The sequence below is a fragment of the Mobula birostris genome, chromosome 18 (assembly GCF_030028105.1).
Source record: "Mobula birostris isolate sMobBir1 chromosome 18, sMobBir1.hap1, whole genome shotgun sequence".
NCBI lineage: Eukaryota > Metazoa > Chordata > Chondrichthyes > Myliobatiformes > Myliobatidae > Mobula > Mobula birostris.
Window position 1 is genome coordinate 17,887,853 of NC_092387.1, and position 26,059 is coordinate 17,913,911.

At 39.7% G+C, this 26,059-nt stretch overlaps 1 protein-coding gene across 4 annotated transcripts in view; it reads left to right on the forward strand.

Moving 5' to 3' along the window:
- Nucleotides 1-26,059, forward strand: part of sin3aa (SIN3 transcription regulator family member Aa) — a 143,307-nt gene that overhangs the window by 96,606 nt on the left and 20,642 nt on the right. For all 4 annotated transcript variants that reach the window (XM_072282287.1, XM_072282290.1, XM_072282289.1 and 1 more), the window contains 7 exons: nt 1,835-1,953; nt 3,298-3,508; nt 4,029-4,145; nt 6,030-6,268; nt 7,220-7,403; nt 13,344-13,923; nt 21,843-22,012. In XM_072282287.1, coding sequence (XP_072138388.1) covers nt 1,835-1,953; nt 3,298-3,508; nt 4,029-4,145; nt 6,030-6,268; nt 7,220-7,403; nt 13,344-13,923; nt 21,843-22,012 — 1,620 coding nt within the window. The remainder of the gene's footprint in view (nt 1-1,834; nt 1,954-3,297; nt 3,509-4,028; nt 4,146-6,029; nt 6,269-7,219; nt 7,404-13,343; nt 13,924-21,842; nt 22,013-26,059) is intronic.

The following is a 26,059-nucleotide window of genomic DNA, read 5'->3' on the forward strand; positions in this document are numbered from 1 at the left end:
ACAGGATTAGCATAGTTAGGCATTATGGGCATCATGTAGAAGATGGGCTTTAATGGCCCTTTCTCTGTTTTGTATGTTCCTGTAATTCTATATAAACTTCTTCCTTTGGATTGCAATCAACTTAAAAAAGGCTTTTAGATAGGGAGAAATTACTCTAGGTTTTATCTGTCATTTCTACTTTCCACATGCATTTCAATTGAAAATGAAGCAAATATACAGTTCTAAAGTATAACAATCCTGTACTTCAGAATAAACATTTGAAACATGTACAGTTATCCAAGGATATCAATAGTTCCATTTAATATCAGAGAATCTTATAGGAAAAATGTCAACAAAATAGAGAGAGTACAGAGAAGATTTACCAGAATGTTACCTGGGTTTCATCTCCTAAGTTACAGAGAAAGGTTGAACAAGTTGGGTCTTTATTCTTTGGAGCGTAGAAGGTTGAGGGGGGACTTGATAGAGGTATTTAAAAATTATGAGGGGGCTAGATAGAGTTGACATGGATAGGGCTTTTCCATTGAGAGTAGGGGAGATTCAAACAAGAGGACATGAGTTGAGAGTTAGGGGGCAAAAGTTTAGGGGTAACACGAGGGAGAACTTCTTTACTCAGAGTGGTAGCTGTGTGGAACAAGCTTCTGGTAGAAGTGGTAGAGGCAGGCTTGATATTGTCATTTAAAGTAAAATTGGATAGCTATATGGACAGGAAAGGAATGGAGGGTTATGGGCTGAGTGCAGGTCGGTGGGACTAGGTGAGAGTAAGCATTCGGCATGGACTAGAAGGGCCGAGATGGGCTGTTTCCGTGCTGTAATTGTTATATGGTTATATGTATACAATGTACGACCTGAAATTCTTGTTCTTCACACACATCCATGAAAACAGAAGCTGCCCCAAAGAATGAGTGACAGTAAGAACTTTAGAAGCCCAAAGCCACTCCTACTTCCCCCCCCAACGCACAAGCAGCAACAAAGCAATGAACTCCCCCCCCCATCCCCACTTCCTTTAGCAAAAAAAAAAGCATCAGCACCCTCCACCCACCAAGCAAGCAATAGGAAAGCCCCCAAGAGAGACCGTGATCTGCAGTACAACAAAAACTCATCATTCACACAATTCAACATACCACAGGCTTGCTCTCTCCCTAGTAAAGGGACAGAGAGGGGAGACCAACAAAAGCAAACAACTCACTGATTATGGTGTTACGGTGTGCCTTATTATTCCCCCCCCCCACCAAGTTCTCCAACTCAATAATTGGCTGCAAACTAACGAGAGAGGGAGAGAGCATGCAATTCACTGAGTACAGAGACCCCAACAGCTGATTCAGTTTCAGTCGGCGGTACCGGCATAGAATCAGTTCGTGTCCAAGGCCATGAAGCCTTGGAACCTGAAAGGCAAGCTTGTCTTTTAGGCCGCATCCTTGGGATATCACAAAGGATCGAAGTTTGAGTGTAGCCCTAGCCCCATCCACCTTGAGAAGGAAACAGAGAGACATTAAAGGTAGAAATTAAGCTGTTTCCGCAGATGAGCTCGAAGGAGTTGCTGTTGAGCATCATCGTAGCTCTATTTAGTCCGTTTGATTAAATAGAAAGCTAAAAGTCTGTACTTTATTCTTATATTGTGAGAACAAGAAAGTACAAACTTTACCCCTACCTGCATGGGATTTAAGTATGTATTTGTGAAGGCAAAGATTAGCTCTGTAAATAGAGAACATGACAGTTTGCTGTATTGGTGAGGCACTTGCTTATCTCTAACTAACTATTTGGTTTTTCAGCTTCTTAGTTAGTACAAATGATTGCAGGAAAGAAATGCCAATTAAGTGTTATGATTTGATTTTAGGTTCGTAAGGCGCTACGGAGTGCAGAGGCTTATGAGAATTTCCTACGCTGTCTTCTCATTTTTAATCAGGAGGTGATTTCTCGTGCAGAGCTGGTCCAGCTTGTGTTTCCTTTCCTAGGGTGAGTAATCTGAGAGGACAGGGTGTTGGTTTCTGATTGGGGTTTTAAACTTTAGACATTGAAGCATCATTTTTGTTCAGAATAAGTATTTTGCTTGAGTTTTATTTTGAATAAAAGGATTTTGTGGTTATATATTTTATTCATTTACAAATTCAGCATAATAACTTTTAGGCAATAATGTGAAATTTGTTACTTTGACCTAAGGCTAAATCAAAAAAACTGAGCCTTTGGATGTAAGCTTGGAAAATAATCTGCAGTTTGAAAAAGCAAACCAGTGATTAAAAATGCTTGCAGTTATTCAGAATGCTTTTTGTTGGTAAGTGGACACTAAAAGGGTCAGAAGAGGTGACAGTTCAGCTGCCACTCCACCCATCATTGTTACTTCAAAGCAATTAACAACCTCATTCTCTCTACTACCACAAATAGTGACTGTATTGTGTTTTAAATTACTGGGGTTTAAGATCTTTTGATAGATGTAAAGACTCAACAGAATTAGGACCAACTTGCATTTCCTGAGAGCATCAATTGACCATCATATTGGAGAACTCTATTTAATAATACTGGTCTGCAAGCTCTTAATTGAATTGAATTTAATTTTTATTGCATGTTTATAATGTTTCATAAGTTACTCAGCAACAAGTGACTACTCTCTATGTCTCATTAAACAAATTAATTTGCTTTTCTCTAAAAGAACAGGGTTGGCACATCCAGACATTGGATTATCAGGGGTTAAAGAAAAAAAAATCATATCTACAGTATACTTGTTTTAAAAAGATATCTTGTAAGTGTCCTACCCTTCATTGGCCACAGTCTACATGACAGAACTTAATATAACTATACCACACAGATATATTGTGGTAGAAAGCTTGTTTTGAGACCAGTTGAGTTCAGTACATGTTGGTTGAGAGATTAAGAACCCTGACAACAAGGGAAAAGCTGAAGGCTAAACTAGATTGGGTAAGTACATATCAGACCACTGACCAAGGCTGGTAGAGCTACTGCAGAGCACCAGCAGGTTGGTTTTGATGGTGACTGCACCCTCTCCCCCCCAGTGTTGTTTATGTGGAATTTACACATCCCTTGACCATGGCTAATTGCCCCTGTATGCTTTGGTTTCCTGCCTGTGCTAAAGGCAAGCAGGTTGGTAAATTAATTAACCACTGTAAATTGATGCAAGTGTTTGGATGAGTGGTAGAATCTCAGAGGAATTGATGGAACGGTGGAAAGAACAAAATAGGATTCGTGTAAGTAGTTGGTAACAACTTGGTGGCATAAGGGCATGTTTCCCCAATTTATGGTTCTGCAACAATATTTTCTCTTTGAATTGTTCATATTGTTTTACAGGAAGTTTCCTGAGCTCTTTGTGTGGTTTAAGAATTTCCTGGGTTATAAGGAGTCTTCCCACATTGAAGCATTTCCAAAGGAGAGAGCTACAGAAGGTATTGCAATGGAAATTGATTATGCTTCTTGTAAACGACTTGGTTCAAGTTATCGTGCCCTGCCTAAAAGCTTCCAGCAACCCAAGTGTACCGGCAGAACTCCTCTTTGCAAAGAAGTAAGGAACATTTTATGAACTATTTTGTTGCACACTATATTCTGCAGTAGTTAAATACGGAATTCCTAAATAGCTGAACAGCTCATATTGGCCATCAGGTTTTTGTGTAGGTGACTCTCAGACTGAGTATGGTTATTTTCTAGCAAAAATCACTACAGGTAGTGCAGGGTATTAGTATGCTTGTCAAAACAATTTTTAATACATGATAAAATTGTACAAATCTAGGCACAGATCACAAAAACTTTCAGTATTTCATATGAAATTTTTTATGTGACATTCTCCATATAAGTTATCAAAAGTCTTTGTATGAACTCAGAATCATGGTAGTAGTGTGGGAAACTGATTCAGCAAAATTTCTGTAAGTTCTATCAGATAATCTTGCTAATACCTTTGGTCTTGTCACATAAATTAACACTGCAAGGGTATGTACGAACATTGGTAGAAGCACTGATTCTGCAGATAGGCTCACATTGTTCATCTTATTGTTGCCCTGGAACTATCACTGGTGCTTTTGTTTCAGGTATTAAATGATACATGGGTGTCTTTCCCCTCCTGGTCTGAAGACTCCACCTTTGTCAGCTCAAAGAAAACACAATACGAAGAACACATCTATAGGTGTGAAGATGAGAGGTTTGAGGTAAGAAAATCTACAAAATAGACGTGTATTGGTATACCATGTATACAGGTATTGGTAACGTTAATATGCTGAGCCCTTACTTCCTATTTATATATATTCAGTATTAGATTGTATCCGTAGCTTGCTTTTGATTGAGTTCTGTCCACAATCTGTTGCTTAAGTTGATTTAACATTTGGCCTTAATTTTGGTATTGAGTTTGGCAGATTAAAATGTGATCTAATTAAGCATTAAAATATTAGAAGGATTTGGTAGGAAAAATGAGTCCTGATGTAAGAACCTGGACAACTTAAGAGCAAAATCAGAAGGCCCTTTTTCTACACTCTGGAAACCTAAGCTCTATCACCCCAAAAGGTTTTGGATGTTCGAACTGAAAATACAAAATTTCTGTTAGGCAAAGCTGTCAAGGGATATGAAGGTAAGTTCGACAGATACTTTATACTTTATTGTCGCCAAACAATTGGTATTAAAACGTACAATCATCACAGCGATATTTTATTCTGCACTTCACACTCCCTGGATTACAAATATTAAATATTAAAAATATTTAAAATAGTTAAAGTCAGTAAATATTAAAAATTTAAATTATAAATCATAAATAGAAAATAGAAAAATGGGAAGTAAGGTAGTGCAAAAAAACTGAGAGGCAGGTCCGGATATTTGGAGGGTACGGCCCAGATCTGGGTCAGGATCCGTTCAGCAGCCTTATCCCAGTTGGAAAGAAGCTGTTCCCAAATCTGGCCGTACGAGTCTTCAAGCTCCTGAACCTTCTCCCGGAGGGAAGAGGGACGAAAAGTCTGTTGGCTGGGTGTGTCGTGTCCTTGATTATCCTGGCAGCACTGCTCCGACAGCATGCAGTGTAAAGTGAGTCCACGGATGGAAGATTGGTTTGTGTGATGTGCTGCGCCGTGTTCACGATCTTCTGCAGCTTCTTTCAGTCTTGGACAGGACAACTTCTGTACCAGGTTGTGATGCACCCTAGAAGAATGCTTTCTACGGTGCATCTATAAAAATTAGTGAGGGTTTTAGGGGACAGGCCAAATTTCTTTAGTTTCCTCAGGAAGTAAAGGCGCTAGATTGAGTTGTGTTGCACATAAACCATGATTTGTTTGAATGCTAGAGAAAACCAAATGGTAAATAGCCTCATTCGGAAGATGTTTGTATGACACAGTTCATAAGTATCTTGTGAAGTTGTACTTAGTGGTGTATGTAGAAAGCCCCCATTCTATTTTTCCCCTCTGAAATATAACCTCATTATTTAGGATCTGATCAGTGATCCATGAGGAAGATTACTAGTTGCACCTTCTGGTCATATAGAAGCAGGACTGGTCAAATTGAAGTGCTCTGAGTATTTGCCATTGGTGATTAAATCACAGTGGGTGTGGATCATGTGCAATTTCAAAGTAAATCAATAGACACTAGAACTGTGATCTTTTCCAAATACTTCGATCTAATCTTCAACAGTAGTTTTAAAAGATGCTGCTTTATTCTTGCTCACTTTAAGGTAAACTTGGTATGATATGACTTATCTACTTGATCCAGTCCTGAACAAATGGTATTATTTTCCTTCTCCTCCTTCTCCAATTCCTTATGAGTGCAACACATGCCATTCCTATATTGAGTGAAAGGAACAGGAGCTTCTAACAGAAGTTTATAAATAATTGTTTAGGATTTATTAGGTTGTACACAAAAGAATCCTACAAGTGTTTACTGTCCTCTCAGGTACTACTACAGTAAATGTATTCTGGGTCAATAGTGCTGGTCTTGATTAGAATTTGATACCTGACTCTGTATTTTAGAAGTCTCTTACCTTCTCACACAAACAAATTGGAAAATTTTGACATTCAGCAAAAAACAAGTTTCTTATGTTGGATTTTTTTCCACAGCTTGATGTTGTCTTGGAAACAAACCTAGCAACGATCCGTGTCCTAGAGACTGTTCAGAAGAAGCTGTCACGAATGTCAGCAGATGACCAAGCTAAATTCCGTTTGGATAACACCCTCGGAGGCACTTCAGAAGTGATTCACCGTAAGGCTATTCAGAGGATATATGCAGACAAGGCTGCAGACATTCTTGATGGACTGAAAAAGAACCCTGGTGTAGCTGTTCCTATAGTGCTAAAAAGGTAGCTTTATTCTGACATTGCCTTATATTAGTGTTACTAAATGTACTAAAGATTGACTCCTTTAGAAAGGCTCCACAAGTGGGCTCCTATATTTGAGATGATGGAGTCATCACACGTTTTGTCGTAAGAGCTTAAGAACTGTGACCAATAAAGGCCACACATCTGCTAGTGTGGCTGTTCAGTTAATCTGTAAAATCATGGCAAATGTGATTTTATTTTCAGCTTTACTGTGCGATCCTCAGCTTCCAACAATTCATAATCCTCCAAGAAAAGAAATTCTTCCTCACCTGTCTTAAATAAGTGATCTCTTATTCTGAAATTATGCTTTGTAGTTCTGAGTTCTTCTGAGAGGAATATTCCATGTTGTCAAGTCCTCAGTATTTTTATCCAGATTTTCATGAATGAACTACTGGGGGCCAGAAAATGCTCTTGGAACTATATTCTATCTTTTTCAGGAAAAGAGGGAGATGGAAGTTTGGTGAAGTCAATCAAGTTGTATAAAACACTAATTCTGAAACAGGACTTTCCTTCAAGGTATAATTTTGATGAGGTACCAAGAGAAAGCTTAACATTAACGAACTGTACCTTCAGATCAGTTTTAAATGTGTCCATTTTAAGTCCGTTGTTTTTAGATATTCCTTCCCAGTCAGGACAGATGAATACTACTATATCAGTGGGAGCTGAATATCATGAGTTGGGTGACAACTTCTTAGGATACCAGTCTTAGCTCTCTATATCCCTCTGATAGCAGAGTTGCAATTGTGAGCTGATTTTGAAGGAGTGATTTGTGATTCAGCAGAGACCAATCTTTTTCTTATGTCATCTTGTCGAAGTTACATGTTCCTCGTATTCTCTTTGCTCCATTGCTTCACATGTGCACATTGCCATAAATTGCAACTTGGAACCTTTGGAATTTTTATTAGAATCTTTTTTTTGTTGCCTCCCTTCTAGGTTAAAAGCAAAAGAGGAAGAATGGCGAGAAGCACAAAGAGGTTTTAATAAAATTTGGAGAGAGCAAAATGAGAAGTACTACTTGAAGTCCCTTGATCATCAGGGAATCAACTTCAAACAGAATGACACCAAAACTCTGCGCTCCAAAAGTTTGCTCAGTGAGATAGAGAGCATATATGATGAGGTATAGTGTCCTTGTAACTGATGTCTGTTTTCTTTAGGGGAAAGCAATGACTACTATTTTTGTAGCTGGTCATTTTGATGGTGCAATATTGAGGGACCTCATAGCCACTAATGGTAATGAGCTACTAACTGGAGCTATTACTGGTCACGTGTTTGGACCTTAACTTTAAGATTCCAGATCAATTTGGTGTGAGTTACTTATTTATTGAAGTACAGTGTGGAATAGGCCCTTCTGGCCCTTCAAGTCGTGCCGCCCAGCAACCTCCGATTTAACCTTAGCCTAATCACGGGATAATTTACAATGATCAATTAACTTACTAATCAGTACGTCTTTGGACAGTGGCAGGAAACCGGAGCACCTGTGGAAAACCCACGCATTCCATGGGGAGGACGTACAGACTCCTTGCAGATGACGTCGGAATTGAACTCTGAACTCTGATGCCCCGAGCTGTAATAGCGCCGCGCTAACTGCTGTGCTACCGTGATGAGTTAATTGTTCACTATGACCCCATTTGCCTGGTTATGCTTCTGCTTACAATGAATATGATTAGTTTGTACGCAACATTTCTCTTCTTGCCCACAGATTGCTGGTTATTATAATGTATTTAGATCTCCCTGTTCATTAATGTCTTTCTTCACAGTGCTACCCTTCTTCCCCACTTTCCTCAAGTTCATGCTGGTGGTCTCTCTTTTCCACAGGCTTCCAAGCATGCACATGTACCACCACTAATATCTAATGCTGTTTAAAAGATTTCATTTCCTGCTTAACATATGCGGTAAATTTCCCTCTGCTGAGGCATCTACTTCAGATAGGACCTGGTGTTGAGAAAAGATGGAAATTCTTAGTAGGCAGCTGATTTTTTTTGTCTAAATTTTGATTTTAAAAAAGAGAGACACCATAGTACCCCATCAATTGATACCTCTTAAGATTTTTTTGCACCATTATAAAAATATTCTCTTAATTATTTAGCAGCCATTGAGATGGGCAGGTTTGAGTTAATGCCAGGAAGCACATCTTCGTATGGGATTTGGTGCTTGCTCTTCTTTAACCATAATGGCCTTGGTTGTAATTTGTAGAAGGTACTTTGAATTGTACTACTACAAAATTTCTCAATGGTTTCTGGAAGATTGTTTATTCTGGGATTTTCTCTACTGTTTGCATCACTCAATTATGCCTGTTAAATTGTAGCATTGTCATAAATATTGGAGCTTGGCATAGTCTTTCATGCTGGCTAGTTTTGAGAACATGTAATTTTAAGATGATCTGCAAAAGAATCAGAGAGATAGGGTGAGGACAGTTTCTTTTATGTTGTGAATTGTTATGACTTCTGCTGCCTGTAAAGAGCTGTGGAAGCAGATTCAAAGCAGTGTTCAGAAGTGAATTGAATGGCTCTTGGCAGAAAAGGTTTTAAGAGTCATTGTGAAACTACAGAATAAGGGACAATACAATTGCTCTTTTTAAAGAATCAACAAAGGAAACATGGGCTGACATGCTTTCTGTGCTATATAATTCTGAGTGTTATACTACTGGTTGACTTAATTGTGGACTGAAATCTCTTCCAAAAATCAAATTGTGCTTTATAAAACCTTGAGAAATTATGTGTATTTATAAATCTTTTACAAAATTGAACCAATTCAGAAACCTGCAGATGCCATTCCTGTGGTGCTCCCCTCCTTTTTCTTCAGAAAGTTGAGTGTTCAAATCAGATACAAAGGTTTGGGCACAAATTGTAGAGAATACTTTGAAGGAAGTGGTTTCCATGGGGGATGCAGTCTTTCTAATAAAACAATGAAAGCATTGGGGCAGCAGGGTGGAATTCTTAGGTGTTCTGGCCAGTAGTAGTCCCTCAGATAATAATCATGCTTTTAGCTAAATTATCTTGTTAACGTGCGAAGTATAGTTTTTTTCTAAGTATAGTTTTGACTGCTCTTCATTGCCTTTGATATACTACTGTTTATCTAGAGGTGATAAATACAGCCATATAATTGCAAATAACAGCAGAACAATCTGAAAGTACTCAGCTGGCCAAGTAGCATTACAGAGAAAAAAGAGCGAGAGGGGTTAAGAGTCAATGTTTTAGGTATCTAATATTTAGAGATATCATGAACAACGGTGGTGACCTTGGGGTTTGGATGCATCTACGATATTGAGGCCATTACAAAAACTTGGCTGTCATAATGGCAGGAATAGATGCTGAATGTTCTGGGGTTTAGATGTTTCAAAAGGGATAGGGAAGGAGGTAAAAGAGGTGGGGGAGTGGCATTGCATTATTACCACAGCTCCGGAAAGGGAAGATGGAGGGATCACCTACTTGGGTCAGTGTGGGTAGAAGTCAGAAACAGGAATCACCCTATTAGGAGTATTCTATAGGCACCCCCCACCCCCACCCCCGCAGTAACAACAGGGCACCGAGGAGCAGATCGATAGGTAAATTTTGGAAAGGTGCAAAAATAACAAGGTTGTTGTCATGGATGACTTCAACTCCCCAAATATTGATTGGCACTTCCTTAGTGCAAGAGGTTTAGATGAGGCAGAATTTGTTAGATGTGCCCAGAAAGGATTCCTGACACAATATGTGTACAGGCTGACTAGAAGAGATGCCATACTGGATCTAGTACTGGGCAATGAGTCTGATTAGGTGACAGATCTCTCAGTGGTGAGCATTTTGGAAACAGTGACCATAACTCCCTTGCCTTTAGCATAGCCTTAGACAAGGATAAGAGCAGAGGGTATGGGAAAGTATTTAATTGTGGGAGGGCTAATTATCATGCTCTTAAGCATGAACTTAGAAATATAAATCGGTACAGATACTCTTGGGAAATGTACAACGGAAATGTGGAGGATGATTAGGGAGTCCATGCATAATGTTCTGTGTAGGATTGCCCCATTGAGGAAGGGAAAGGTAGAGTGAAAGAACCATGGTTGACAAAAGAGGTGGAACATTTAATCAAGAGGAAGAAGGAAGCATACTTTAAGGTTAAGGAAGCAAGGATCAGCCAGGGCTCTGGAGAGTTTGAAGTTAGTCAGGAAGGAGCTTAATAAGGGACTTAGGAGAACTAGAAGGGGTCAAATGAAATCCTTGGTGAGCAAGATTAAGGAAACCCCCAATACGTATGTGAAAAACAGGAGTATGACTAGAGAGAGGGTAGGACTGGTCAGGGAGAAACGATGTGCTTGGAGTAGGATGAAGTAGGGAAGGTCCTTAGTGAATACTTTGCTTCAGTATTCACCAGTGAGAGGGACCTTGACAAATGTGATGTCATCACAGAACAGGCTAATGTGGATGTCGAGGTTAAGAAAGGAGGTTGTGTTGGAATTTTTGAAAGGCATTAGGGTAGGTAAGTCCCTGGGGCCAGATAGGATATATGCCACATTATTATGGGAAGTGACAGAAGAGATTGTCATGCTGTTGGCAATGATCTTTGTGTCACAGGAGTAGTAACAGAAGATTGGAGTTTGGTAAATGTTATTCATTTGTTCATGAAAGGAAGTGGGGATAATCCTGTAAATTGCACACCCTTGAGTCTAACATCACTGGTAGGTAAACTATTAGAGAAGATTCTTAGAGACAGTGTTTATAAAGCATAGTCTGATTAAGGATCGTCAGCATGGCTTTTGAGGAGCAGAACTTGCCTTGGGGCCTGATTGATTTCTACGGAGAAATGACAAAACAAATTGCAGGTAGAGTGGTGAATGTGGTTTATATGGATTTTAGTAAGGCTTTTGACAAGATTTCCCATGGTAGGCTTATTCAGAAAGTCATAAGGCACAGGATCTATGGAAACTTGGTTGTGTAGATTCGGAATTGGCTTGCCCACAAAAGCAGAAGATGGAAATAGAGGGACTCACTGAGGAAGTGGAAGGGTTAGTAAACTTGCAGATAACACAATAGTTGGCGGTGTTATGGATAGTGTAGAAGATTGTTATATGTTATTTGTAGGATGCAGAGCTGAGTTGAGAGGTGGCAGATGGAATACAGTTTTGGAAAGTGTGAAATGATTCACTTTGCAAGGTTGAGCTTGAAGATGGAGTACAATGTTAATGGCAGGATTCTTAGCAGAGTAGAGGAACAGGCGAATCTTGGGATCCACTTCCATCAATCCCTTAAACTTGCTGCGCAGGTTGATTGGGTGATCAAAAAAGCATATGGTGTGTTGACCTTCGTTGGTCAGAGAATTGAGTTAACAGCAGTGATGTCATGTGGCAGTTCTAGCGTCTGCAGATTTTCTCTTGTCAGTTCTATAGAACTCTAGTTTGACTACACTATTGTGTTCAGTTCTGGTCATCTCATTATTGGAAGGGTATGGAGGTTTTAGGGGGGGTGCAAAGGGGATTTACCAGGATGCTGCTTGGATTAGAGAGCATGTCTTATGAGGTAAAGTTGAGCAAGCTAGGGCTTTTCTCTTTGGAGTGAAAAAGGATGAGAGGTGGCTTGATACAGGTGTATAAGATGATAAGAAGCATAGATAGATAGACATTCAGCCCCTTTTTCCCCCCAGAATGGTAATGATTAATACAAGACAAACTTTTATTGGAGGAAAGTATAGAGAGGATATCAGAGGTTTTTTTTTAAAGTGGTAGGTGCTTGAAATGCACGGCCAGGAGTGGTGGTTGAGGCAGAGACATCGGGGACATTTAAGAGACTCTTAGATAGGCACAAGGAAGAAAGAAAAATAGACATCTATGTGAGAGGGAAGGGTTAGATTGATCTTGGTATAGGTTAAAAGGTCGGTACAACGTCATGGGCCAAAGGGCCTATGCTGTGCTGTGCTGTACTGTTCTATGTTAGCAAATTTTAATCTAGGAAAACTGGAATCAAACATGCCTATTAAGCATTCCCAGTATTTAATGTTTTGTACTGGATTTCCATTGTTGACATATTTTATTTTTATATGTAATTGCTTTCGATTTAAATTAACAATGCATTAATTGACCATCTTAGCACGCCAAAAATGTAATCAGTGCTGTGACTCTTCTGTTTGTCATATACATTAATGATCTGGATGTGGATGTAAGAGAGCATTCACATGGTGGTATTGATAGCAGGGAGGCTAATCTGGCTAATGAGTGATGTTGATGAGTTGGTACGATGGGCAGAGAAATGGTCGGTGGGATTTAATTCTGTAAAACATAAGGTGATATGCTTTTGTAGGATTAATAAAGTTGATCTAATGAACATTAGGACCCTAGGAAATACGAGTAACAGAGACTTTGATGCCATTCTCAAAGGATCCATGAATGTTTGTAGCACATTCATGGAACAAGTTAAGAAGGCATATGGGATACTTGCGTTTATTAACAAGGGCATACAATATAAGAGCAAAGAATTTAAGGTAAAATGATGTAAAAGGCCTCTTTTGGGATACTGTGTGCATTTCTAGTCACCAAACAATAGAAGCAATTTGATTGTACTAGGGAAATTAAAGAGAGAATTCACGAGGTTGTTTCTAGGAATCGATTGTTTCAGCTATGAAGAGAGATTGAATTGGTTGGGTTTGTTTCCTTTCGAGTGGGGAAGACTGAGGGGAGATCAAAATGAGGTGTACAGATTTACTAGGGTAGAAAATGAGAAACACCCTGGTGTGATGTAGGTTTAAGGTCAGGAGCAGAACACTTAGAAGGTATTATTAGGAAGATTTTCTTTCACATAGGGTAGAGCTCACTGTATAAAGTATTGATGGAGGTAGATACTCTCACATTTATAATGTATTCACTTTGTACCTTCAAGTGCTATGCATTGAGGCTGCAGACTGAGTGGTGGAAATTGGGATTAACATAGATAGGTACTGTGTTGATAGCCAGCACAGATGTGTGGTCAGAAGGGCTTGTTTCCCTATTGTATGACTAAATTTATCAATCTTAAAAATGTATTTATTGAAAGGTTTTGTTGTTTTCTATATTTATGCCTAATTCTCCTTCTTTTTATTTGTGCCTGTTTAGCGACAAGAACAGGCATCTGAAGACCATGCACATGTACCATCTGGCTCTCACTTAACCTTTGTTTATGAGGACAAGCAGATCATGGAGGATGCAGCCTCCCTCATTATCCATCATGTCAAGCGGCAGGCTGGGATACAGAAGGAAGATAAGTACAAAATCAAACAAATAATTTATCATTTCATCCCAGACCTTTTGTTTGCTCAGCGAGTTGAGCTGTCAGATGTAGAAGATGAGAAAGAAGATGAAGAAGATGAAGAGATGGACATTGACGAGAGTACGGGGGCAACCAAAAAGCACAATGGCATCGCTGGTAGCCCACCCAAGCCAAAATTAATGTTCAACAATACTGGAGCACAAAAATTGCGGGGCATGGACGATGTGTACAACCTATTCTTTGTGAACAATAACTGGTACATCTTCATCAGGCTTCACCAAATCCTTTGCTCTCGACTCTTGAAGATCTACAACCAAGCAGAGAAGCAGATAGAGGAAGAATGCAGAGAAAGGGACCGTGAAATGCTGACAGGAAAGCGAGACAAAAATGACAGTCCTGCCGTTCAGCTTCGACTAAAGGAACCAAGTGAGTATACACTGAGATCTGAGTGTTCCCTCCTCATTTGAAAACAATGACTGTCATTACTTTATTTTCCTATGTGTAAAACTGCTACAGCTTACCTGAGTTACTGGCTGACGTTCCAAATATTGTACTTGGGTTGTTGACAATGGTAACAAAACTATGGAAGAGCATATTTTCCTTTAATGAATTATGATCTGCTTAAGTCTGTGCCAGGAACAGGTGGTTCTGGGATCTGGAATAGGGCGGGCGGTGCTTGGGAAAAGCCAAGAGGGTGGCCGAGACCCTGCGAAAGAACCAAGAGGGAAGCTGGAAATCCCTGGAATAGAGATAGGTGTGTTGCTGACCTTCTGAAATGCAGAGTCAGTTGGTGAGACACTTTGCATTGCAGAAGAGGCTTAATGTTTCAGGATCTGCAATGTTGCAGTTTGGGTAGGGATTTGTTGATAGGATCTTTTACAAGTTCACTTAGCAATTTCATATATAGATATGGGAATGCAGGATGATGACTGAGGTCGACTCATTATAACCAGTTTTTAACTTTGAGTTGATTATACTATTTCACATTTACTGAAAACATCAAGAAGCTGTTCCTAGACAGAATGTTGAGTTGAAAGGTGTCAATCCAAAACGTGGACTGTCCACAGATGCTACCTGACTTTGTGAGTTCCTCCAGCAGCTTCAGATGCCAGTATCTGCTATCTCTTATACCTCCTCGTGATACTTTAGTGGAACCTTTCAGATGGTACATTGTGATTGGGTTGTTGCAGTGAAAAAGAATTGTAGTTTTCAAGCTGGAGCCATACAATACGGAAACAGGCCCTTCTGACCAACTGGTCCACACTGTCCAAGATTCCCATCTAAGCTAGTTCCACTTGCCTGTGTTTGACCCATATCCCTCTAAACAAGGGGATCCCAACTTTTTTTATGCCATGGACTCCTTCCATTAACTGAGGGATCCATAGACGCCAGGTTGGGCACCCCTGCTCTAAACCATGTACCTGACCAAATGTCTTCTAAATGTGGTAATGTACCTCCCACAACCACTTTATCTGGTAGCTAATTTAATATACTTACCACCCGGGTGAAATAGGTTGCCCCTCGGGTTCCTACTTAAATGCTCCCCTCTTGCTTAAACTTATTCTCTCTAGTTCTTTATTCCCTGACCCTGGTAAAAGACTGTGTGTATTCAACCTATCTATGTTCTTTCCAATTTTTATGCACTTCTATAAAATCATCCCTCTTTCTCAACGGCCACAGCCTGCTCAATATCTCTCCATAATACGTCCCCTTGAGTGCTGGCAATATTCTCATAAATCTCTGCACTGTTTCTGGCTCCTTAGTGGAGATGACACGGCATTCAGTGACTTAAAGGAGTCTTGCAACTAAGAAAACTCTTGCACATTTAAAATATAATAAAGGTACTAAGGTTGATATTGTTTGATATAGCAGTGAAAATCCATTTGCTCAAAGACTAAACTGTAAGCACAGTGTTTGCATGGGAAATATTTCACACCCATTATATTGGAAGCTTTTAGTTGCCTATCAGTCGGTGGACTGGGAGATTTTGAAGGATTACCTAAGGGTAGACTACTAACAGGCTGTTGAGCGGTACATGTTATACAGATATTTAAGCTTCCCCTGAGTCTCTTTTCCTGCTACCTTATTTAACTTCATCAAGTGCATCCTTCTGACTCTTTGTGTTTTAGATATTTAGCTGGCATTCTCTTAAATACATCTGTGCTGTTCACCTCAACATGTGATAACGAGCCCCACGTTATAAAATCTATGTAAGGATGTTCTTCCTAAATGTCTGTTACATTCCTTGGGTGAAATGGTAGTTTAGTGGTTAGTGAGATGCTTTACAGCAATAGCTGTGATATTAGGGTTCATTTCCCATTGCTGTCTGTAAGGAGTTGCATGTTCTCCCTATAACCATGTGGGTCCCCTCTGGGTGCTCCGGTTTCCAAAAGTGTGGGTGAGGATTAGTAAGTTGTGGGCATGCTGTGTTGGCACCAGAAGCATGGTAACATTTGTGGGCTTCTCCCTGCACTTTTGGGACTGTGTTAGTTATTGACGCAAAATGCGGCATTCCATTGTATGTTTCAATGTATGTGTGACAAATAAAATTAAACTTGTATTAAATCCTGTGACCCCCAAAAGAGTGTACTGAATGTATGCTGTTTAAATCTTTACATGATCAGAAGGACCGTAATATTCTCTTAAAGCAGTGGTCCCCAACCACCAGGCCGCAAAACATGTGCTACCAGGCCTTGAGGAAACAATATGATTTGGTGATATGAAACCTTTCATATCTTTGCACCTTGCACCTTTCCTCATTCCCTGTCACGCCCACTGTTGAACTTGAACGCACATGAGGTCATCAGTTGGTCATTAACCTACAACTACTCGATGAGTAAAAAACAAAAGTTGCTTGAGAGTTTCTTTGGAAGAGGTGGTAGGGGGCATAAAAGGCCTAACGATGATGATAACGCAGAGACAACTGAGGCTGAGACTGCAAAAACAAAGCTTCCTTCAACAGAAAATACGATGAGTCGTACATAAAATATGGCTTTATTTCGACCAGTGACTTGCACGCTCGAAGCCCCGTGTGTGTAATATGTGGAGACAAGCTGTCTAATGAGGCACTGAAGCCCTCAAAACTGCTTCGGCACCTTGAGTCCAAGCATCTGCACTTAAAGAAAAACCTGTTGAGTTTTTTGAGCGGAAAAAACATGAGCAAGCGGGACAGGAGCAAGTGCTGAGAGCCACCACCTCCACAAATGCTGCTGCTCTGAGAGTGTCGTACTTAGTGGCTAGCTGTATTGCTACGGCTAAGAAACCTTTCACTGTTGGTGAAGAATTGATTCTGCCTGCTGCCAAGGACTTGTGCCGTGAACTGTTGGGAGAAGCTGCAGCTAACAAGATGGCACAGGTTTCTCTTTCAGCTACCAGTTTCAAGGAGAATCGATGCGGAGGACATCGAAGCATAGCTGTTGGAACGGCTTAACGAGTCACCATGGTATGCTATCCAGGTCGATGAGTCTACCGATGTCGACAACAAGGCAATACTGCTGGTTTATGTGCGATATATATTTCAAGATGATGTGCACGAGGGTATGTTGTGTGCACTGCCGCTGCCAACTAACACAGCTGGGGCAGAACTATTCAAGTCTTCGAATGACTACATGTCAGGCAAACTGAACTGATCATTCTGTGTTGGAGTATGCACAGACGGGGCTGCAACTATGACTGGCCGGCTGTCTGGTTTCACTACCTGAGTCAAAGAGGTTTCTCCTGAATGCCAGTTTACACACTGTGTCATACACAGGGAAGTGCTGGCTAGCCGAAAAATGTCGCCTGATCTTAATGCATTGAGTGATATTGTTGAAGTTGTCAATCACATCAAAGCAAAAGTCCTTAACTCACATCTGAGCAGCTTTACAAGGAAATGGATGCAGAGCACAAACACCTTCTCTTACACACTGAAGTCAGGTGGCTATCAAGGGGGAGAGCCCTGGCCAGGGTTTTTGAGTTAAGAGAGCAGCTACAGAGATTTCTTTCAGGAAAAAAGTCACCACTGGCAGCACACTCCAGTGACGAGGAGTGGATAGTAAAACTCACTTATCTGTGTGACATCTTCAACCTGCTCAATGAACTCAATTTGTCACTTCAGGGGAGAATGACAACTGTCTTCTAGTTGGCAGATAAAATGTCTGCTTTCAAAGCCAAACTGGAACTGTGGGGACAGCGAGTGGACAGGGGCATATTTGACATGTTCCCAACATTAGCTGGGATTTTGGGAGAGACTGAGGCTGCACCGTCTTTCTCACAGCTGGTGCACGATCACCTAACTTCGCTGTCGGCAGAATTCGAGCATTACTTCCCAACCACAAATGACCCAAGACGAGCAAAGGAATGGGTCCGTGACCCATTTGTGAATGTCCCCAGTGAATCATCCATATCAGTGCAGTAAGAAGATCAACTCCTTGAGCTTGCAAATGACAGTGGGCTGAAAAGTATATTTGACATAACATCTCTGCCAGCATTCTGGATCAAAATCAAGGCTGAATATCCCTTCTTTTTCAGTCTTTTTATTAAGTTTCAAAATTAAATATAACAATAATAGTAATGATACATAGAGATCAGGATTACAATAATAACAGTTAACATGAACAAGCACAGATTCCAAGTAACAAATATAGTTTAGCCTCCCAATCTCAAGTAACTGACCATGAAAAAGATATTTTATAAAGAGGAAAAAAAAGAAAAACCCCTAAACTAAAGAAAAACTAACTTAAAAAAAACAAAGCTTGGGCTGTCATATTACATCGGTTAAAATTATTATTTGTCGTTAACTCCGCTCCTCTATACATGAACAAAAAAAAATTGCTACAAAGGATTCAGAAAGGGTCAACTTACATTATACGAAAATATTGAATAAATGGCCTCCAAGTTTCTTCAGATTTAACCAAAGGATCCATAGTACCAGTCCTAATTTTTTCCAAGTTTAGGCATGCTATCGTTTGGGAAAACCATTGAAATGTAGTGAGGGGATTAGAGTCCTTCCACTTAAATAAAATGGATCCTCTGGCTATTAATATAACAAATGCAATTAGACGACAAGCTGGCAAGGATAAATGATAGAGTCTATCATTGGTAGTCCAAAAATTGCAGTAAAAGGGTGAGGTTGTAAATCAATACGCAGAACTACTGAAATAATATCAAAAATATCTTTCTAATATTCTTCTAGAAAAGGACAAGACCAGAACATATGTGTCAAGGAAGCTACCTCAGATTTACATCTGTCACAAACAGGATTTATGTGGCAATAAAAACGAGCTAGCTTATCCTTGGATGTGGCCCTGTGAACCACCTTAAACTGTATCAAGGCTTGTCTGCTACACATTGAGGAAGTATTGACTAATTGAAGAACTTTTTCCCATTTCTCTACAGATAAAGATATTTGAAGTTCTCTTTCCCACTCATAGTTAATTTTATCAGGTGTACCTAGACGTATTTTCGTAATCAGATCATAAATAATTGCTATTAAACTCTTCTGATAGGGGTTTAAACCTAAATTTTTTTCTGTAACTTCAATTTGATGCAATATTGGAAAGGTAGATAAAGTAGTGTTCAAAAAGTTTCTAATCTGTAAATATCTGAAAAAGTGTGATCTAGGCAAATTATGTAAGGCTGAATATCCTGAGATAGCCACGAAAGCACTGAAAACATTACTTCCATTTCCAACATCATATCTCTGCGAAGCGGAGTTTTCTGCAATGAATGCAATGAAAACTAAATTGAGGAATAGACTGGACATAAGGAACCCCCTTCGAGTATCGCTGGCTCCCATCGCCCCTCAACGGCACCGTCTTGTTGCAGGGAAACAAGACCAGGGCTCCCACTGATTCAGCGATATTGGTGTGTTGCAATGATTTTATATGTTCATACGGGGAAAATATGTGCCGTGTGTTTAATATCCAAACGTTACTTAAAGTGTTATGATGCTATTGACTTATAAGTGACTTATCACTATATTCATGCGAGGAAAATATGCGTTGTGTGTTTAATATTAAATTTGTTAGGTAAACCCTTTTAGAAATGAAATTGAGTGTATTAGCCACTTAAAAGTGACTTATAGTTGACTTATCACCTATAGTCCGGTTGTGATTAACAGCCCCCCCCGCCCCAGGGTCAGCCGGTCTGCAAGAATATTGTCGATATTAAACCAGTCTGTGGTGCAAAACAGTTTGGGGACCCCTGTCTTAAAGGAAAAAGAAACATTTTCTGCTAACTAACATCTCTCAGTTATGTTATCCATTAACAGATTGTCACCTAGTGCTCTTTTAACTATTTTTAAAAACTATACACTGTACTATGAGTAAGATAAACAAAATCATAAACAAGTTTAAAAAATCTTCAGTATTTTTCAGTTCTTGCTCTTGAAAAATGATAGCAAGCAGGATCGTAGTCATTTATTCTATTATGTGTTGCAGTTCTGTATACTCATCATAGCTGTACCAAAAATGATTATATTTCATGTAACAACTCCGGATACTGTGTTTCCTGGAGTAAATCACAGTCACCTGACATAGTTGTTCAATGTTTGCTTTGTGGATAGTGATTAGAAATTACAAAAGATGTTCATGTCAAGTAAATTGTCCAACTATCACGGGAAAGGGTGGCTTATTTATTAGCGTAACAATGGCTAAGCTGCCTTGATTGTATTAAATGAGCCCAGTCGCCATCGACTCTTTTTACCAAGGTGTTTACCTTGCTGTGAAAGAAAGCAGCTTATTGATTCACATCTAGTCTTGTCTGATGAAGTGTCTGCTCAGTTTGTTTCCAGTGAGATTTAAGAAGCACATACATGCAAGATATAACTTTGTGCTTTGTATTACACATCATCAGGAAAGCCAGTATGCGGCATTATGAGTCAACTCCCATCAAATTAAGGCATTTCAATTAACATGTTTGGCAGTGGTGATGCTGAGTATGTATCCTGATTCATTGAACATACATGAGCCACAGCATTCTCCATTCAAATTGCCGGCAACAGTGACACACTACCTAGATGAAATCAGTTCTAAACGGCAATTCGTTTTTGGTTTTCTTTTGCATGTTCTCTTATTTCCATACTTTGACTATTAAGTGGTGTCACTTAATGTGGCACCTGCAGAATAATGACTAAAATTTAAGCCAGTGAGATTCTGATGTACACTGGGAACAAATTGTTATCAGATCGGTGAGAACCTATTGGTTGTCCTTTCACCTCTGAGTCAAAAAGTTACTGTATTCGTACCCATTGCTGCAAAACAAGAGCACATAATTGTGTTTATTGCTTAATTTTAGTACTAAATAATGCATTGTGAAAATTGCCATCTTTTAGCTCAGACATTAAAGTGATCCCCTGTCTACTTATTCTGTTAATTCACAGTGATGTTAACAATCCTATGATAGTAATTTAGGAACAGCAGGGAGTTCTTAATTTTATTCTGTTGAATTTCCTTTTTCAATCAGCTCAATAATATACTTGTAAACTGTAAACATTTCTTTGCTGTTTTTACATCCATTCCGCTGCAAGGATTATATATTAAATGAAGTATCTTGGAATATTTCCTGACTCTACATCTTTTCTCTTATAAGTATGTATCCAATTGCGTTTGGGGAAAGAACTTTTGACTCTGATTCCACCAACTTTTCAATCAGTGGATCCTAATCATGGGTGCAGTTTTCCATCACTTGAGGCAGGGAAAGAGGCGTATGAGAGTGATGTTTTATAAGTGTTTCAGATGGGGCTGAGCTTTAGCTGTGGCAGTGGTGGTGAGAGAGTCGTCTACAATTAGAAAACTGGATTCAGTCATGTCCTGGTTCATCCCAAATTACATCAAGAGAAATTCTGCAGATGCTGGAAATACAAGCAACAGTTGACTGTACTATTTTCCTAGATGTTGCTTGGCTTGCTGAGTTTCTCCAGCGTTTTGTGTGTGTTACATCCACAGAACTACGTTTTGAAGCATAGTCACTGGTGTAAGCAGGAAATCTGGCAGCTAAATTAAACACTCCCAAATTTCTGAAAACAGCAATGTTTTACTGAGCTGTTAAACTATCTTTATAAGAGACATTGATTAAGGAATGAATACAGTTATTGGTCTGAACACTGGGGATAGCCCTCTTGTTTTTCTCCACCATGTATCCATGGCATTTTATAAGCCAGGTAAGAAAGCAGATGGGAATATAATATCTCATTTGGAAGACTCTCTGGCATTCCCTCAGTGTGCCAGTGTAGATTTTAGTGTTCAAATCTTTTGACTGTATATTGCATCAAGTTGCTGCAGCTTTGTGTGAGAGCTCGAATGTTCTGGTCTGGTGGGAACTGCTTTGGGAATGATACTGTAACCTGCTTCTTTGTCAAATTGCAGTGGATATTGATGTGGAAGACTATTACCCAGCTTTCCTTGATATGGTACGGAATCTTCTAGATGGCAACATGGATTCCTCCCAGTATGAGGACACCCTTCGGGAAATGTTTACTATTCATGCGTTCATTGCTTTTACAATGGACAAACTCATCCAGAGTATAGTCAGGCAGGTAAGACATCACCAATTAGAAGCTGGTAAATTGGTTTATTATTACCACATGTACCGAGGTACAGTGTAAAGCTTTGTTTTGCGTGCATCTGTGCAGATCATTGCATCTCATTAGTTTATCGCGGTAGTACAAGGGAAAAGCAATAACATGATGCAGAGTAAAATGTGACAGTTGTAGAGAAGATGCAGTGCAGACTGACAGTCAGGAGTAAGGCCAACACAAGACAGGTTATGAGGTATAAATCAGTGAGTTTTATTTTCATTCAGTAGCTTATAACCGCAGGATAGAAGCTGTCCTTGAACCTGGTGGTATGTGCTTTCAGGCATTTGTATATTCTACCTGATTGGTGGGGGGGGGGGGGTGAGTAATCAAAGACTAATTAAGCTTGGAAACAGGCCCCTCAGACCAACTGGTCCATACTGACCTCAGCAAGTTCTCTGCTAATCCCAGATGCTGGCATTCAGCCCATAACCATCCAAGCCCTTCCGCTTCATATCCATATTCAAATGCCTTTTAAATGTTGTGATTGTACCTGCCTCAACTACTTCCTCTGGCAGCTCATTCTAGGTACTCTACTCTCTGTGTAAAGAAATTACCAGTAAGGTCTCTTCTAAGTTGTTCCCTGCCCCCCCCCCACCCCCATCTAGTCATCTAGTGCGGAGACACCAACGCACAGGATCAGGAAAAAGCTGCAGTAGGTTGTAAACTCAACCAGGTCCATCATGGGCATTGGCCTCCATCGAGGACATCTTAATAGGCGAAACCTCAAGAAGGCAACATCCATCCTTAAGAATCCTCAGTATCAAGGGCATGCGCACTTCTCTTTGCTGTACCATCAGGGAGGAGGGACAGGAGCCTGAAGACAGGCTGAATGTTTCAGGAACAACTTCTTGCCCTCCGCCATCAGATCTCTGAATGGTTTATGAACTCCTTTTGCATTGCACTTTTTTTTAATATTTCTTATTGTACCTTGTAGTAATTTTTTATGTATTACATTGTATTGCTGCTGTACCACAAAGTATTTCATGACATATGTCAGTGATAAACCTGATTCTAATTCTGATTGCATCTGAATGGATGCTTTCTATGGTGAATCTATTAAAATTGGTGAGGGACATCGGGGCATGCCAGTACCAGCACTGCTGCTGTTTCTTGGCATGATATCTTAGGTTGGACCAGGACAGGAATACCCCTGTTCCTGCCAAAGGCTTGATCTGAATGTTGTGTGTGTGTGTCTGTCTTCTCTGCAAATACTCCAGTGTAGCAGATGCCATTTGTGTTCAGGAAGGTCAGCGGATGTTTTATTTTTATTATTTACTGGGAGCAGTTTCAGATGCAAAGCAGGCATGTGCATTATGGCTGTTGTAACACAGTTACCTAGTGGAGCTGATTGGATAGAAAAAGAAATTGAAAATTGTTGGGGGGGTGGAATGTAAGGGGTAGGAATGGTGGATGAGCGTGAACATCAAGCAGAAGTAAAGTATAGGTGTAGGGTCTGGGGATGGGGAAAATTGATTGCTGTGAGGATTCACAGCAAAGTCAACATTTAATACCCACCCTTATCTGAACTGAGTGCCCCACTAAGACACATAGGAAGACATTTAAAAATCAGTAACTTTATTGTGGGCGTGGAGTTGTATAAAGGCTAGATCTGATAAGAACACCACATTTTGCTTAGTAAAGACCACTTGTAGAATTTTTTTAAAATAATAGTCCAGCTGTGTTATGGTTCCTGTTACTGAAATACTTTATTCTGGATTAATTTTAAGTTCCCTAACTGCTACAGTGGGATTTGAACTTACAGGTCCCAAACTTGTATTAACAATGCTGTGATGTACTCTACCTCACAAGAGAACGAACATTCAAACCAGATAGCATAAATAAACTATGAAACATAGAATAAAATCTTTGCTGTAGAGGGATTGCTCAGATGCATTTAAAAATGAACCAGGAAATTGATAGCAGAGGCATTACTAAATAGATTTAATAATCAGCTAGAAAAAGATGTTGTGCCTGGGAACTGGAAGCTGACATGACATTTATATTTAGAATTGGGTTTTCTGAGGATCAGCATCTTGTGGTGGAGAGGCTTCTGAGTTCCTGACATCTCGAGAGCGATGCCGTCTGGAGTTTAGCCATCTGACGCTTAGCCCCTGGTAGGGACACCCATGGTGGTAAGGTCAAGGGAGAGATTCTAGACAAGAGCCAACCAAGATCTCAGTGGTAGAGGTGGTGGAAGGTGATGACCCATCAGAATGGCAGTGAAGGTAGAGGAAGGCTGCAACAGTGAAGGATCCCCAGTGGTCTTACATCCCATGCCACTGGACCCTGACCCTGATCTGTTATGGACTGCGTGGTGGCTGCTCGTGTATCAGCCTCAGCCTCCCCATGTTAAACACAGTCATGCACAGACATCCTCCTAATATCCTGGATATGTAGGTCTTGGATCAGCCTCTGCAGCCACCTGAAGACCAACCAATAACCCTTTACGAGGACATCATACTCAACTGGAGTTATTGTACTACAACTGCTATACTTAGAAGGGGCATAGCATTTTCCCAGGAACTTTAAGCAGTTAGCTTAATACCAGGGAATCTATTATTTAGAACAAGTAATAGAGACCAAGGGAAGAACAGAAAAATGTCTAGGAATAAAAAGTCTAGCAGTGGACAGTCATTGCAATTTTCCCAAGAAGATGTTTTGGTACAAAAATCTTGTTAAATATTTTGAAGAGCAATGGTGATAAAGCAGTAAATGTAAATATATTTTCAAAAGTCTTTCATTAAAGTATCCTATAATAGTCTAATGAATGTCAGAGAATGAAGAGTGCAGGACAAGAAGCAGGATAGAGTACTAACTCGCTTCAAAATGGAAAGCAGAGCATGGGAATAAAGGATAGTTATTCAAAATAGATGGAATGCCTAGTGCTGATCCACAAGAATCCACACTCAGCCCACTGCTGCTCATTATTTGATTTGTTTCGGCTCCCGGAATCAAAAGCACAAAATCACTCTTCTTTGTGTCTGAATGCATATTGGTAGGTTGTGGGGACTTGCTGGGAGAGAAGTAATCAATACTGATCAATGCTTGGAAAATGATTTTAGATGAATTCCAACACAGGTAAATGTGAAGAAATACATTTTTGTCAGAAGAATAGAATTGCACTAATGCACAAAGTATTTGTTTTTTTCCCCATCATGTGGTGTCTAAAATATAGATTATTAAACAAAATGTGGTTTAATATAAAATAATTTAAATATTTCTCATGCTTCTTTGATGGCTGCCAGAAATGTTAGAGAACATGGCTATTAGGTACTTCCGAAGGGAATGTGAAAATCATGTGAGCTTACTACACCATACCTTGCTGTGGTGCATGCTAGGGCGTGGCATAAGGTCACTAGGTGGATAAGCATTAGTGGTGAGAGGGATTCTTTACCAACCATAATGTCTGTATTTCTCACGTGTATACCAGGTTTTGTTTTGCATTCTAGTCTGGTTCCTTATCAGTGTCATGTTGTGGTGGAAGCTATTGATTCATCCCTATCAGAAAACTGGGAACAGTCAACTTGACTCTTCCATTGTCACAGAGAAATACTTTAAAATGAGTTTTAAAAAGACCTAATTACCTGACTGTCCACCAATGAGTGTAGCTTGATTTCCTTATTTTCTTTTGAATTTCAGTTGGTGGTCAGTACCTTTTATTGTTCAATGGCAGAGCTAAAATCTGTTTATGTTGTACCATTTTTATTCATCTTTAGATGGGAATATGTGATCGTAGATTTTAGTGAACATGGAGAGTTTAATATTGATTATACTGCAAGCATATGTGAGGGTGTGATTTTTGGGACATCTTATAGTACTTTTAAATGGTACTCATTGACAAGATATAAATAACATTTACAATAAAAATCTATTTTTTGGTCAAAATGAGATTTTTTCTGCATTAGCAATTATGTGTTCATCTGTGGCTGGAAATAGAATTGTGAATAATCTATTGTTTTTCTTCAAAAGGTACAGTACTGTGCAAAAGTCTTAGGCACATATATG